General features: G+C 34.0%; 2 protein-coding genes across 2 annotated transcripts in view; one reads left to right on the top strand and one right to left on the bottom strand.

Moving 5' to 3' along the window:
- The window catches only part of LOC306851923 (alpha-actinin-2), a 349741-nt gene that overhangs the window by 249012 nt on the left and 84699 nt on the right, over nt 1–16030 (bottom strand). The window lies entirely within an intron of this gene.
- Nucleotides 1–16030, top strand: part of LOC306852009 (testican-2-like) — a gene marked incomplete at both ends in the record, with an annotated part of 32220 nt that overhangs the window by 2441 nt on the left and 13749 nt on the right. Inside the window, one exon of the mRNA XM_079388575.1 lies at nt 13622–13667. Within this exon, the coding sequence (XP_079244701.1) occupies nt 13622–13667 (46 nt within the window). The remainder of the gene's footprint in view (nt 1–13621; nt 13668–16030) is intronic.

Here is a 16030-nt window from a genome sequence, read left to right as displayed (position 1 = left end):
TAACCTCATCAGGTTCGCAGCGATGTGATTGGTTAACTGAAGGACTGTCTGTCAGATTACGTCTGTCTGAAGAAGTCAGAATGAGAGTCCAAACAGCTGATAAAAACATCACAATAATCCACACCACTCCAGTCCATCAGTTAACATCTGGAGAAGACAAAACCTGAAACAAATCCATTATGAAGACGTATTTTTACTAAAATCCATAATAGTCCATAATCCATAATAACGCTTCCTCCAGTGAAAAAGTGTTTTGGTCTGAATCAGGAGAGAAATCTGCACAGATCAAGCTGGATTTTAATGTGAGAGACAACAGGAGATTGGATTATGAACTTGCATGTTAGCTGGAAGCAATGGTTTGAAGTTAAAAAATGGATTTGTTTCAGCTTTTGTCTTCTCCAGATGTTAACTGATAGACTGGAGTGGTGTGTATTATTGTGATGTTTTTATCAGACTCTCATTCTGACGGCACCCATTCACTGCAGAGCATCCATTGCTGAGACATTTTTCCAAATCTGATGAAGAAACAAACTCATCTTTGATGGCCTGAGGGTGAGCACAATTTCAGCAAATGTTCATTTTTTGGATTAACTACTTGTTTGTGTGTTTATGCTTGAAAGATTCATCAAGCATATTTACCTTTGAACTAACTTGTGCTCAAATGCTAAAAACACAAAGATACAAAACAGCTCATTTATGTTGCTTTCTAAAATACTATCCACCACTCTAGAGAGCTGAATACACAAGGATAGTTGGCGCATGATGAATGTTGTTTGCATAAATGAACCTCGTATCTTTCTGTTCAGTCTTTCACGCTTGGTCAGAGGTGAAAATTGGAGTGTTATAATGTAAATTATGAGCTGATGCATTGTGATGTATTCGTCACACACTTGCCATATGCCAGTCTAGAGGTGTGTGTGTGTGATTAATGCTTCTGTGTGACATGTTTATTCACACTCCTAACACTGTAAACTGTTTATTAGCCTCGTGCTACTCTTTAAAGTAGTAATCATGTGCTTCATGTCTTTTGTTTTTTTTGTGACTGTCAGGGTTCAAAATCAAGTTTTTCCCACACTGCCAGTGGTGGGCGAATTAAGTATTTCTTGCCAGCCATAAAATAAATTTTTACTCAGTTTAGGGATTTAGTTTTTTTTTCCTTGCAACACTGCAGATATAAAAGAACTGTCACAAAGCATGTTATGTTTAACGTTATGTTATTTTGTTAAGTTTTATGTCATTTTTCTTTGTTTTATTACATTGTGCTTATGTTTTGTTACGTTTAGTTTTGTGTTGTTTTGCTGTTTTTTTTTTTTTTGCAAATAATTTTTGCTCATTCCGACTAATTTTGCCAGCACGGGTCACATTTATGTTTAATGCTGTGCTATGTTACTAATAAATATATAGTTTTATTTGAAAGGTATATGAGGAATATTCCTTGTGTGTAATAACTTCAGACATTCTGGATTAGATTCTGACAATAAATTTGAGTAGATTTAATTGATTTGAACAACACGTGTCTCTAACATCAGTGACACGGTCAGATTGCTATTCTTACAGATTTAAAGCATGTAATATTGCAGTTTACCAGGCAGCTTGTGAGTAACTGTTTTATACTCTACAAGTCAAAGCCAATTTGATTTGCATTTTGTGCTTGCTGCATGCCAATTTTGGACCCTGCGCTATACTACTATATTATACTATATTAGAAATGCAGCAGTATTTTGAAATCTGGATCAGGTGATTCACTGAGGGAAAAAGTTGACTCCATAGCTGACTGATGCTCCTGTCACATTATCTCCTGATTTTGCATAATGTGATGCAAATCTCAAACTTCAGAACAGATTCCAGCACAATTAGCTGAAGCTGCTGAAGGGAAGGGACTGAGTAATATCTGCGCACTGAAGCAGTGATTGATTAATAGCTCTGCAGCGCAGCATCATTGTTATTAATAACAGCACTATTCCTGAGACAGTTGTTAGGAAAGCAACGTCTCATCACGGTCAATTATGCCAAGAAGAATCGTGTTATCTTGCAGTCATATTTTCAGACGGATTTCTTATCACCGATAATGCGGTGTCTTGCACAGATGGTTGTATCGCAGAAAAATATGGGGAATATACTGAGAATGATTTGTTGCAACTGCTGTGAATAAATTAGATGAAGGGTATTTTGTTGCCTGCAGCTGTTTAACTCATGGTGTAAATACTAGAGAACATATTATAACTGATTTAGGCCATTTTGTTTGTAAATGATTTTTTGAATGATAATATTGTGGTTTTGCTGATGCTGTACAGCAAGTTGAGGGAACTAGTTAAGCGAGTTTACAGTTAATCTGCTCCTCTGAACCAGAACAAACCATTTGTAACTTCTGTAATGTGGCGTATTTCTGAGTGAAACAGAATATCTGAGGAAAAATGCAGTTTGAGTTATTTTCATTGGAAGCAATTAATTGGACAAAGCTAAAGGGCTGTGCATCATTTAATATTAAATTAAAATGACAGGATTTCTTCTGGTCTTAAAAAGTCTTAATTCGCTCTTCCACAACTTAAGGCCTAAAAGGTCTTGAATCAGAGCAGAAAGTCTTAAATTCATAGAATCATGGCATTAAATGTTGCACACTGCCAAATCAATATCAATTTAGCAATATACATATCTCAATATCATGATACATTTGATGCATAATGACATAAAATCATTTTTTTAGTGATCACTTTATTGTCCACAAGTGGAAATTTGTCTTTGGCTTCACCACACAAATACATTTAACATCAAATCACATATAAAAAAAAACACAAGTAACACAATTTCCCCATCTCACACTTAGATCCCAGTATTTAAAATCTTAACAGCAGTTGGCACAAATGACATTTGGTACACATTTTTCCTTACTTGCGGTTGCCTAAAACATCTTTTTGATGGTAAAAGCTGAAATTGAATATTCAAGGGATGAGAACAATCTTCAATAATGACCTGTGCTTTTTGTTTGACTCTTGTTTGATAGATTTCATTCAGTTGTCTTTGTGGTTGTCCTACGATTGCACTAGCAATTTTAACTACTTGACCCAGTTTTTGCTTTTCTTTAACTGGCAATATAGTCCATACCACATGGTCATGTTAAAACATACAACACTCTCAACCAGATTCTTATAAACCATCTCTAATATATGTGGACTCAAAATGTTGTAACATCCTAGTTAGATGTAATCTCTGCATTGCTGTTTTAAAAACATACTCCACAGTGTCAGCAAATGTTAATTTACTATCAATAAATGTTCCTAAATATTTAAAACTTCCAACCGCCTCTATTTGATGTCCATCAAGTATCAGAGGTTCTATCCCTTCAATAAAATCGGATTTATTCCTACTAATGACCAATTCCTTGGTTTTGATCACATTTATCTCCAGTACCAATTTTGAAGCATATTTATGTAAGTGTAATACCACACTCTGTTCCAGCTTTACACAAGCGGCCAACAAGTGCCATATCGTTCGCATATTTAATTCAGTTCAAATATGAATCCTGGATCTAGGGGTGGGCGATATGGCAAAAATATCATATCACGATTTTTTTTTTGAAATTTCACATTTTATCACAATTCTTTGTCATGTTGGTTTTACTATTTTGTCTGAGCCGTACAGCCAAACTAATTTCCCTATTATAAAGACAAAGCCTTTCAAGGTAACAAAATATAAAAAAGAAGGGTGGATATTTAGGCCAAAGTGGGATAAAAATCTTTGTCAGTATTTTATATTTGTTATTAAAAAATAAGAACACATACACATTACAAATACACATAATATACAATAAAACAAACAGTGCTTTATTTTCAGGTACAATAGGCATATTTAGCAGGAGCATTCAAGAAATATAAAAATAAAACACGATATAGATTGATTCATATTAAAGCAACTTTTTTTTTTCAGTCAAGAGTAGAGAGTTAATTTCTTTTCTCTTTGTGTTTTGTCGTTTTAACATTAAAGAATAAACTTTCTATCATCTGTCTGTCGATTCTGTCATAGTGTTTTATATTTATACCATCATTTACTCAAAATTTGTTTTAAACCTGAATGAGTTTCTGCTGAACATAAATGCTATTTTGAAGAACGTGGAAAACCAAACATTTGCTGGTCCTCAGTGACTTCCATAGTATTTTTTTCCTACTATCAAATTCAATGTGGACCAGCAACTGTTTGGTTACCCACATTATTCAAAATATCATCTTTTGTGTTCAGCACTAGAAAGAAATTAATACAGGAGTAAATGATGACAGAAGTAAATGTTTGGGGTGAACTATCCCTTTAATGACAGTCGGCTGCATGTTTAGTTCTGTCCCTTTAAGACCTCTAATATACAGACACACATCCATTTCTCCCTCAACTGTTTACTTTCATTTTAGACATAACCAACTGAGTCTGTATGTACACCTTGTGTGTTTTGACACTATTAGTGCAAAAGATAACTTAGTTGAGTAATCAGGCGCTGTTAGACAGGCATTTTAAGTGCGCGCGCTTCTGGTGTACGCGAATGAACGGACTATGTCTTCTGGTAGGCCATAGATCCTAAAGACGTGTTGGAAGAGGGTTTGAGCGGTTTCCATGGCAGTGGGCAGTTTTGGTAGTGGAATGAGACGGCAGGACTTCGAGAAACGGTCGATGATGACCAGGATAGTGGTGTTATTATTTGATGGTGGAAGGTCAGTGACAGGTGGGACCATGGTCGTTGAGGAATGGGTAATGGTTTGAGTAAACCTGAAGGGGTTTTTGACTGAGCACAGATCTGACATGATTTGACGTAATGGGTGACGTCTCGAGCCATGTTAACCCACCAGAAAGAGTTGAAGGGTTCGAGAGATATCTGGATGACCGGAGCAGAGAGAAGTATGAACCCATTGCTTGATTCGTTGTCTCATAACTTGAGGTACATAATGCTTTCCTGGGGGTGTGTTTGCGGGTGAGAGATCTTGTCATTATGCTTCTCTTAGTTCCTCCATGATGTCCCAAGAGACTGAGGCTAGGATGATTGAGCTGGGTAGGATGGGACCGGAGATGTGGTGTTCTGTGGAGGGGTCATATTGTCTTTAAAGAGCGTCTGATTTACCGTTCTTGCTGCATATATGAATATGTTCTGATGTGGCATCTGTTGTGCATATATTGTGTTCTTATGTTTGCTAATAACAGCTCTGATGCTGTAGGACCTGTTGGTTGGTTCTCTGTAAGATGTAACCCTGGTTATCCTGGTCCCAAAAGTAGACATGTGGTGATAGAATGTAATTTAGTGACACGACCAGTAAAAACTAAACCAGCCTCACCCATGATGTCAGTGATGTTTTGTAGTATATTTCAGAATCTAGATTTAAAAATGACCCTGGATTAACGTTATGCCCATATATGGTAAGCGGTTCAGGAAGTGGGTGTGGCTTGAGCTCTGCTGTGTGTAATTGTCCTCCTCAAAGCTTTACTGTTAACTGGGGGTTTATTTTACATTCAGGGCACATTATAGACAGTAGAACAGAAATATTGTAGCTGTCAGAGACAGTGGGATGGCCTTGTCTTATCTTTTAGTTGTTATGGCAACCAGAGGGATATCTCAAATGTTGCTTGTGTTTTAATGGCATCAATTTATAATAAGGTCCAAACGCATGCATTAACTAGCTATACGTTTGTTATTTATTAACCTTTATTTATGTTAGTTAATAACTAGTTAGCTGAGGTTCATTAAATAATACTATCACATGCAACTTTTTGAATTTAATATTGTATCTTAAATCTATATAAATATCAACATAAATAATATATATCTCCAATAATATGATATTGAAATGATCCAAACATATAATGCAATGCAATGCTGATTGAGAGATGAAGAAATAAACGCTCCTCAGAAGATGTGAGATGTTTGGGAGGCTCGTGAAGATCATTCCTCCGCTGAGGAACAGAGAAAGTGAAGCTTCTGGAGACAAACGCTCCTCAAAAGATCCTGATGATCAGATTTGAGACGCACTGATTTTTCTAAAAAATGATTTTTGGAGAATCAATTAAAGCTGAGCTGCTTCAGTCCAGCAAGGAAATATTACTAACAATTGCAAAGTTATTCAAAGTGATTCATATTTTGCTGTCAAACAGACTGTATTTTATTTATTCAGATGCAAACTCGTGTTCTCATTAGATCTACAGCATGCCGGTTTGTTCGGGAAGTTAATGTGGACGTAAATGCATAAACTCTTGCTTGATGGTGCTTAATTCATAATGATGATCTGCTCTCAGCACCTGGCCTTTAAAGTTTCATCATCAGGAGCCTTTCACCCGTCTACAGCTGTCAGAAACGCTGTATAAAACCGGCACACATACTGAAGGGGACATTGAGGAGTTGAGCCGCAAGCCGTGTTTGTCCTTCTGCATATGCTTGCAGTCAGACAGCAGGGGATTGTGGGTAATTGCTCTCGATCCGGGCGATGTGGCCGATGTGTCTGCTCTCCACTGCCCACGTGTTTGCTGCACTGACGCAGGTTAAAGGACGTTTTAAAAGGGTTGCTTCCTGTTTCAAAAGATCATATAATGCACATTAAAGCAAGTTTTTGGCATTTTTATGCACATTTTATGCCTGTTATTTAATTATTTTAGACTGAAACAGAGTATTCAGTCAAATAAACAATGTAAGACTGGGATCTGTCAGGGTTTGGTTGGACGATGAAAAGTGTGTCTAGGTTGTTACATTTTGATTAAAGATTATGCATGTTATTTCATATCAATGCATGTTGTTTTTTTTTAAATGATGCATTGAATCATTCATAGTAAGTTCAGAAACATGAGTTTAGAAAATTAATAGGATATGTTTTAACTTCATGTCAATTTTAACAAACTTTTTTCCAGTTTCCCACTGAAGGAAGAGTTATTATGGATCACAGACTCATATTTTAGTTAATAACATCTTAATGCTGGATTTGTTTCATCTTTTGTCTTCTCCAGATGTTAACTGATGGACTGGAGTGGTGTGGATTATTGTGATGTTTTTATCAGACTCTCATTCTGACGGCACCCATTCACTGCAGAGCATCCATTGCTGAGACATTCCTCCAAATCTGATGAACAAACAAATTCATCTTAATCTCAGATGGCCTGAGAATGACAATATTTTCAGCAAGTTGGTTGCAAACCTCAGTATTCTTGCCATTAAAACAGTGTTATTATTGAGGCAGAGGAATATAAACATGCCAGTAGTTACTTTAACAGACTTGTAGCAAGACATTCACTTCTCAGAGTAAAGGAGTTTTTTGATTTGTTGTGAGTCAGATTATTTCACTGGACCGAGCCGCTGTTCTTTTGACACTGAAAGCCTTTCTTGTCTGTTTCTTGTAGGTTTTTGTGAGCAGTGTCTCATGCGGTGAAGCATTTTTTGTAGTCTTTTCAGATCATTTGAAATCCTCTCGGGTGTCAGATCGGCTTTCAGATAGCTGGGAATAATTTAAGGAGGTGATATGATCTCAGACTGAAGTCGTGAGACACAGACGGATCTCCAGGTATTGGGTCTTTTGAAGAATCTTAAATCACGCCTGACGTGAGCGCGTGGCTTCAGAATATCAAACCTGATAACGGAGCGCTTCTACCTTTCTCCTGGAAGTCTTTTATATTCAGGTCTTCTCTGACGCAGCTGGTTCAGGAAGTCTTTGTGTTTTATGTGTTCTAGCTAAAGACACATTACTCTCAGGATGAGGCTGCTTCAGTGCCTTTGAGATAAAAACGTTTAAGAGGAAGTCTTTGTTCTCATTTAAATGATTTAGTTTGATGTTTGTTCTACAGTCATTGAAGGGAAAGTGTTGGACAAGCAGAGCCAGTGTTTCCTGTAGAATTAAACCGAAATGAAAATGTAAATGAATGTAATATTTTTTTTGTCACATGACATCATTAAGTGAATCCAGGGATGGATGACAGTATCTGGTTTTATTGGTTTGATTATTTATTTTTGTAAATTTTATTGCTATGGTTATATTCCCAATAATTTTATATCATCAGCAAAGATACAGCAATAATATAGCTAATATTCATTGTATCGCTCAGCCCAAGGTGAATCCTGTCAAGCGGTGTCATTTTCAGTATAACTGAGAGTTTTTATTAATGTTTTGAATAGCTTTTAATTTAATTTTCCCATTTTTATTTTCATTTTAGTAAAATTTGTAGTAATTTTTTCATGTTTTGTTATTTGATTACTTTTTGTTTTTTAAAATATATAGGTTTGTGAACTTTTTGTTCCTTTTCATTATAATTTTACTTTTAATACAGTGAGAAATGTTGCCTTGGGAAATAGCTGAAATAATAATTTTCTTAAATAGTTGACTTTATTTGGGCATTTATTTTATTTCAAGTAATGAAATTTAAAAATAAAACCAAATATTTCAAAATATTAACAAAATATAAAATTAATGGGCTTAATTGTCTTGTAAATCATGTGAATTCAAGCAGTTCTTATCTGTCCTAGTAGTCTTTATTTACTTTACTATATATATGTGTATATATATATATGCTTGAAACCATGATTAACAGTATACAGTAAGTGGGAACCAGGGAAAAATCCATCCAGTGAAATGTCATAGTTGCTCTTGCTAACTGGTTATTCCTGGTTCAGACTGTATGTGAATGGTGATGATGATCTGCAGTACATCAGCAGGATCTTCTGCACAGTGACTGTAGTTGGTTTTCTAGTCTCTTGTTCCTGTGGAGTTGGAAGCGAATCTAAAAGTGCAGCTGGCAGCTTCAGACTGTGATGTCGATTTATTCTGGCCACGTGATAAGAGCCGCGGGCCGGAGGTTATTTGGATTCTGCCCGGGAGGAGTCAGACACACGCTGGACTGAAGAAAATGTCCAGTTTTATGGTGCTCGTATGGCCGGACTGATATGAAACCGTGGTCTGTGAAGAGCCTTAATGCATTTCTGACAGGATGCGGCAGCAGGTCTTTTATTTCTCAGGCCGTGTCTGTCAGTAAATGGCAGCGCAGCAAGAGCGAGAGCGTATAGAGAAAGAAAATAGAGATGGGGAAAGTGAGTGAAAAACTCTGCAGTGGCAGTTGTGTTTCAGAAAGAGATGTGATGCACACTTATACTCTGTTCTAAAACACAGTGAGCCGCCTATATAGACAGCATTTTAAAGCATTTCAGGACACTGAGGCTGTTCTAAAAGATTCTTTTCAACTTTGTTAAATTGCATTACAATGCACAAGCATGCATTTATATTGTCATTTAGCAGACGCTTTTATCCACAGCGACTTACAAACGAGGACAATAGAAGCAATCCATATCAAATTTAAATTATATAATAAATTAAAAGAAAACAGATATAATAGAAAAAGAATAGAGCAAGCTAGTGTTAGAGGACTTTTTTTGCTTTTCGTTAATTGTATAATAAATAAAAAGAAAACAAATAGAAAGAATTAAAAATAAAAATTATTAGAAAGCTAGTGTTATTTATTTATTTTTATTTTTTTTTAAAGAAAATAAGCAGTTGTAAATGAATATGTGATGTTGCTTGAGAATTTGGCCAAACTCAGATTTTTGAGACTTATTTCGGTCAAATTCAAGGCAGGATCACATGTAAGCTTGTGCATTGCATTCCTGCTCAAACAGTAGATCATGGTGCTTGCAACACCAAGGTCGTGGGTTCAGTTCCCAGTGAATGCATGCACTAATCAAGCATGTACCTTAAATGCAATAAAAATTAATTTTAGATAAAAGCGTCTGCCAAATGCATAAATGTAAAACAGGGTTATTATAGTTAACTAAAATTGAAATTAAAACCTAAAATAAAATACTAATAAAAAAAGACCATTATTTTAAAAAATTAAACCTAAAATAAAGAAAATAAAAAAAAAACTAATCTAAAATGAAAACATTTTCATTACTCCAAATAAATAATAATAATTACTCAAAATAAATAATAATAATAAATAATAAATCTCAACTGAAATATATTGCCAGGGCAGTATCTCATTTTAATTTAGTAGAACTGAAATTGAAATAAATTATTTCATTATTATGAAATAAAAGCTATATACACATATAAAAAAAACCTACTGAAAATGACAATAACACACAAAACTATAACTAAACGTTTAACTAAAATTGAAATGAAAATGGAAAATAAAAAGTAATTCAAAATATGAATACAAGCTATAATAGCATCTCAGTAATACTAAAATAATAACACTGATGTAAATGGTAATGCATTGCAAAATGCTCTATAAAAGTGGAGGAAGTTCTTACTAAATAGTTTATAAAATGCTGAAATATTAAATCTAAATTCTTATTAGTGTTTCACAAATTAATTACATGTGAAGTTGACTTCTGAGGTTGTATTTCATTTAGGATGCTGTCTATGTAGACTGACTTGATGTCGGAGCAGAGCTAATCGCACGAAAGCTGCAATGAAAATATAACTTTCTCTGGGAATGAAACCACAACAAAAGTGTTACTGCAGAGAGCAGCGTTTGGGGAGAAAAATATCTTGCCCACTTCACAGATCACAGGCTGACAGGCAGAGAGGCTCCTTTGAATCTTGAAGAGTGACATGCAGCGCTGCATTCTGTGGACAGGGCTTCATTACAGGAGCTGCTGGGTCATCGGCCCGTCACTCAATCTTTCAATCATCCCACCCATTTAAAAACACATCATTCAGTTTTTTAAGATTCAAACCCTCTGCTTGTGACTCTCCGAAAAACTTAAATATTTAGATTTATGTAGCTGCATTGAATATAATACTTCAATCTATTTGGATTACACAGTTTTAACCCAAACACAGTAATAGATATAATGTGATGCATATTTTTTATGCATATTGTAATAAATTTCTAATTTAATAGCACTAATAAACTGAATGAATTTAAAATTCACATTAATCAAGTTTATATGTTTATCATCAATTACTCAATTACAGTTTGTTTCAATATAATACATTTTATTTGAACTGAACATCGTTTGTTTCAAAGCTAAACATATTTTAAGCATGTTCATTATTTTTTAACTGAAATAAATATATGTATATATTTATGAAAATATTTATTGAACAAAGCAAGTAAAATAAATGCATATTTAAAATATGATTTTAAATAAAATGTAACACTAAATCATGCATCACTTTAAGCTAATTAGTTTGTTACTGTGTAATCCAAATAACATATAATAATGAGTAAATAATCACAATGTTAATATTTTATTTAATGATTCCTTAATGTATCGTGCGATTTTATTTTAGCTGACTTCAGAGTTGCGATTCCAATAGAAATAATATGCTATATGTATATATATATATATATATATATATATATATATATATATATGCATTCATGTCTATTCCACATTTACTATAATAATACAAAATATAAAATATAATATGTTGCTTGCAAAAAAATATTTTGGCCAGAATAAACTTTTTTTTAAACTATTTTTGAATGGCTGTCAATGAAAGAAATGAGCTTTTTTTGATGTAGTTATAGCATCTATCAGCAGCAGCTAAACCTGGCCGATTACTCCGTAGATGTTTGGACATTTTGTGATCTCTGGACATCAGTATCGGCAGCAGCCATTGAAAACCACATATTGATGGAGCACTACTGTCAGTTTGTCTGTTTTTGGTTTGTTTTACGTTCTGTTCATTCTCCAGGGCTTTGTCTGCATCTAATTGAACAGTGCGGCTCCTAAGCGCTACAGAATCACAGATTGATTGTGCTGGCAGAATGTGAATGTTGGTTTAGTGTGCATGTGCAGCGTGAAGCATGCAAATTTCATTGGAAGTAAATTTCAGCTGGGCTTCCCAGTAGGATTCGCTCCTGGAGCTCGGCAGCATTATAATGAGAAGCTGAGCTGAAGTGCAGCTGCTGTCAGTGTCTTTGTGTCTGATGACACTTTCTCTCTGATTCAGTCTACAGAAGGGCAAACTCACGTCTTACAAGAGTTTTGAGAAAAACCCTGAGCATCTGCAGCGGGACTGAGAGCGCATATTATTTTTTTCAATTTCATTAATTATACTTATTTTTGGTTTATTTTACTCCTTTTGCCATTTTTCCAGTTCAATATAAAAAAACACACAGATAATTAATAATAATTTTTTGCTGAAAACTACTCTTCTGCAGCTCTGACTACAGTTACAATACTTTTAAGATGTGTTCGGTCCTTTTTGAAGCTTGAAATGGTCATTGATTAGAAAAAAGAAATCTGCATCAAGAGTCTTCAATTGCCTTTTGTATTGTTTCACAGTAAAAAAATTAAATAACATACAGGTTTAGAATGAAAGATATAATAAGTAATAGCAATATAATAACTCAAGTGGTTCCTTAAAATATTGTAACATGTTATATTATTTTTATTTTATTTCATTTTACACATGCAGCTCCACAAAGTAAGAGGCAGATAAACAGAGGATATAATAATGAGTAAATAAGGACAGAATGTTTAGATTTTTCTGATTGAATGATTCCTTAAGATATTGTATGTATATTTATTTTTTGACTCAACTATTCCTTGAAATATTGTAAGTTTTGATGTTTGTGTCCCTGCAGCACAAAAGCAGTCATCAGTAACACAGGTAAATTTGTAGCAATAGACAACAATACATTGTATGGATCAAAATGATACATTTCTCTTTTATGCCAAAAATCATTAGGATATTAAGATCATGTTCCATGAAGATATTTTGTACATTTCCTACCGTAAATATATCAAAACTTAATTTTTGATTAGTAATATGCATTGCTAAGAACTTGATTTGAACAACTTTAAAGGAGATTTTCTCAATATTTAGATTTTTTTGCTCCCTCAGATTCCAGATTTTCAAATAGTTGTATCTCAGACAAATATTGTCCGATCATAACAAACCATACATCAATGGAAATATTATTTATTCAGCTTTCAGATGATGTATAAATCTCAATTTAAAAAAATTGACCCTTATGACTGGTTTTGTGGTCCAGGGTCACATTTATGTTATTTTGACTTCAGAGTTGCAGATGAGGCAAAGTTGAAGATCTTTTTTCCTTTCTTTTTTATCTTACGGAGCTTTTAGCTAACATATATTAGAGCCAAAAAACTAAACACAATACATTGCTCTGGCAGTCCTTGCTGAACCTATTCCTTTTAAAAACACTGAGCTTCCTGGAGACTCTGTCCGCTGTGAAATCCCTCGGCTTATATTCTCCCAGATCATATTAATAGATGACAATTAAAGCAGAGCTGTCCTCTTTCATGTGTTCCTAAATTTACATCTCATTTTCTCTCTCTTTCTTCATACCTGCTTTCCGCCGGCCTCTCGCTGCTGAAGGAAGTGGAGGTTGGTATCTGTGTTTCTGTGTTTCTGTGTGTGTAAGATATCTGTGTTTCACCGGAGGCCCTCAGGGGCCCGACTCATTAACAATCAGGTTTACTGACACTGCCATTCAACAGCAGTATATGTTCAAGCCAATAACACTAATCAATCATCTACAACACCCTGATTCATTTGACTGATTTACAATTTGAACTGAATTTTGAGTAAATATAAGTTAAATATCTTAACTGTTTGGTCTAGATCAGGATAAAATACCAGATTTTCAATGTGTTTTATTTTATGTCACACGTGATTATATAATGATTTCTCATCAGGATGACTACATCCGTACGCTGGAAGGTCCACAGGCTTCAGATGAAAGTGAGTAACGCAGCATACTCTTCACTTATAAAATCTCAAAACCTGTCATGTCACATCATAATCAATAGAAGACTCAGAGTAAATGAAGCCTAAATTAATTTTATGTTTTTATTTTTATAATAATTTTCAAAGTATTTTTTTTACATCACTGTAGTTTTTTTGGAATGCCTTTAAACTGATTCAAACCTTTTTTATTTTATTTTATTAAAATTCACATCCACATTACAATAATGAGAAAATTGTCATGAAAATATTACAATTCAAAAACAGTTCTTGATGGTACTAAAAATAAGCTTTTATTTTTAATCAAAGTGTAATTTCTTTTTTTTTTTCCTATAATTTTGGGGAGACATTACCATAAATAATTGTCTTTAGCACATTAAAATTAAAGTTGAAAATGATTGCCAGTGGTATTTTAGTATCATTGAAGTACTTTTAATTAGTTTTTATATTTTTAATTTTAATTTTAAAGTTTTAGTAATTTTGTTGCATTTTTGTAATTTTTATATCTATATTATTTTTATTTTTATTTCAGTTCTAATGTAGTTTTCTGTTTTTAACACAGCAAGTTAAATGATAAAAGGTACTTTTTTTTTTTACTTTTTGTTTTCTTTTATATTTGATATTATTTCCGTTTATGTTAATTTTAAGTAATTAAATTTAAATTTAGTTTGTTTGTTTTAATTTACTCTAACTATAATAACTCTGTCCAGAGCCAACTCAAAAACTAATCAACTCTATGTATTTCTTAATGTAAATCTGTAAGGTAACCAATATTTCTGCTTTGCTCAGGATAAATCCGCTCAGTGTGCATCCGAAGCTTTGACTGCATTTCCATTTTTACACAAATATAATCCGTCTTCACTCATAAAATGCATTTCTTCTTCTGCTCGTAACATCAGAGAGGAATCGCTGCTCTCTGCAGACGTTCTCATGCTTCAGTCTCTGAAGCTCCAGCATCAATCTGTCCATCAGGATATAAAAAAAGAATTAAAGATCACGACCATGGGCTGTTAATGTGCACTGAAAAAACCTTTTGAAACAGTTTTCACTTTTCACTCAGTAATTGTCAGGAAAAAAATTATAGATGTATAGATCTTCTTAGTCAAATTTAAACGCCTCTTCCTGTAAATACTGCGTACGTCTTTGTAGTTCACTTGTGTCTGATTTATTTGAGCGTTTTTACTTTGTAGCTACATGATGTTCGTCTGGTGGCTGCATTTTTCATATTTATCCCCAGACAGCTCTGTTTGAACGCGTGTGTAATCTGTCACGCTCGCATCTGCTCACAGTGAATATTTCATGCCTATATCGAATTCCTAAAAGCTCTATTATTGGAGAACGTGTCTGTCTGCTGCTGGCCAATGACTCTAAACTAGTGTTGTCATATTGACTTCACGACCTGCAGACAATTATGCATTACTGTCTGAAATCCCATCTAATGTGGCAGTAATTACAAGCCCAGCGGGACTCAACACATCAGATCGCGGATCAGAAAGGGCTTTTGTTTGAGAGCGCAGATTAAAATGGTATCTTGAGGTTTTTACAGGAGCGTAATTTAATTCAGCAGCTCCCTTTGGTCAAATGAACTGATTTATAGTTTATATGATTTATAGTTGGATCTAGTGTGAATCTACACTGTAGTATTGTTTCAACTAGAGCTGCCAATGTTTATCTAATGTGCTGATTAATTATTCAAATTAATTGCACTTTAATTTTAAAAAGTTAAAAAAAGAAATTAGACCAAAAGATCATTTAAAGTCATTATTGTGTTGAATAAAGCATTGAATACCCATTTTAAAAAGTAGCTTTAAAGAGGTTTTTTGATTCAGCATTGATAAATAAAGATAATAAAATGGGTATTAATGGTTTTTTACAATGTTGAATTATGAAATGATTCTCCAAATATGTAGCAAAAAAATGCCATTAGGAGGCAGCGAGTCTTAATGAGTGAGTCATTGAATCATTCATTCAACCAGTTCATTCAAATGGCTGATTCATTCAAAAACAAAGCAAGTGACTCTATGAATCACATAATCATTGGCTCACTCAATTCATTCAAAAACTTGATGTATTCAGAAATTAAGCAAGTGAGTGTCTTTTATGAATGAATCACTGAATCATAGGCTCACTTGATTTGTTCGTTTAAAGAACTGATTCATTCAGAAACAAAGCAAGTGACTGATTTTATGAATGAGTCACTGAATCATTACTTGTCTAAGTCCACTCTGAATAAAGAAAAGAGAGGTTTAAAGCCAGTTTTGTTTGTGAATGTCAAATTTAGCCAGCAGCAAACACAAATTAACGATGCAATATTTCCTTATGTTCTCTTTTGAGTATTCAAATAATCCAAAGAAAGCATC

This window comes from Barbus barbus (genome assembly GCF_936440315.1).
Source record: "Barbus barbus genome assembly, chromosome: 32".
NCBI lineage: Eukaryota > Metazoa > Chordata > Actinopteri > Cypriniformes > Cyprinidae > Barbus > Barbus barbus.
Note: the sequence above shows the minus strand (reverse complement) of the source record. Positions and strands in the feature narration are given on the sequence as shown.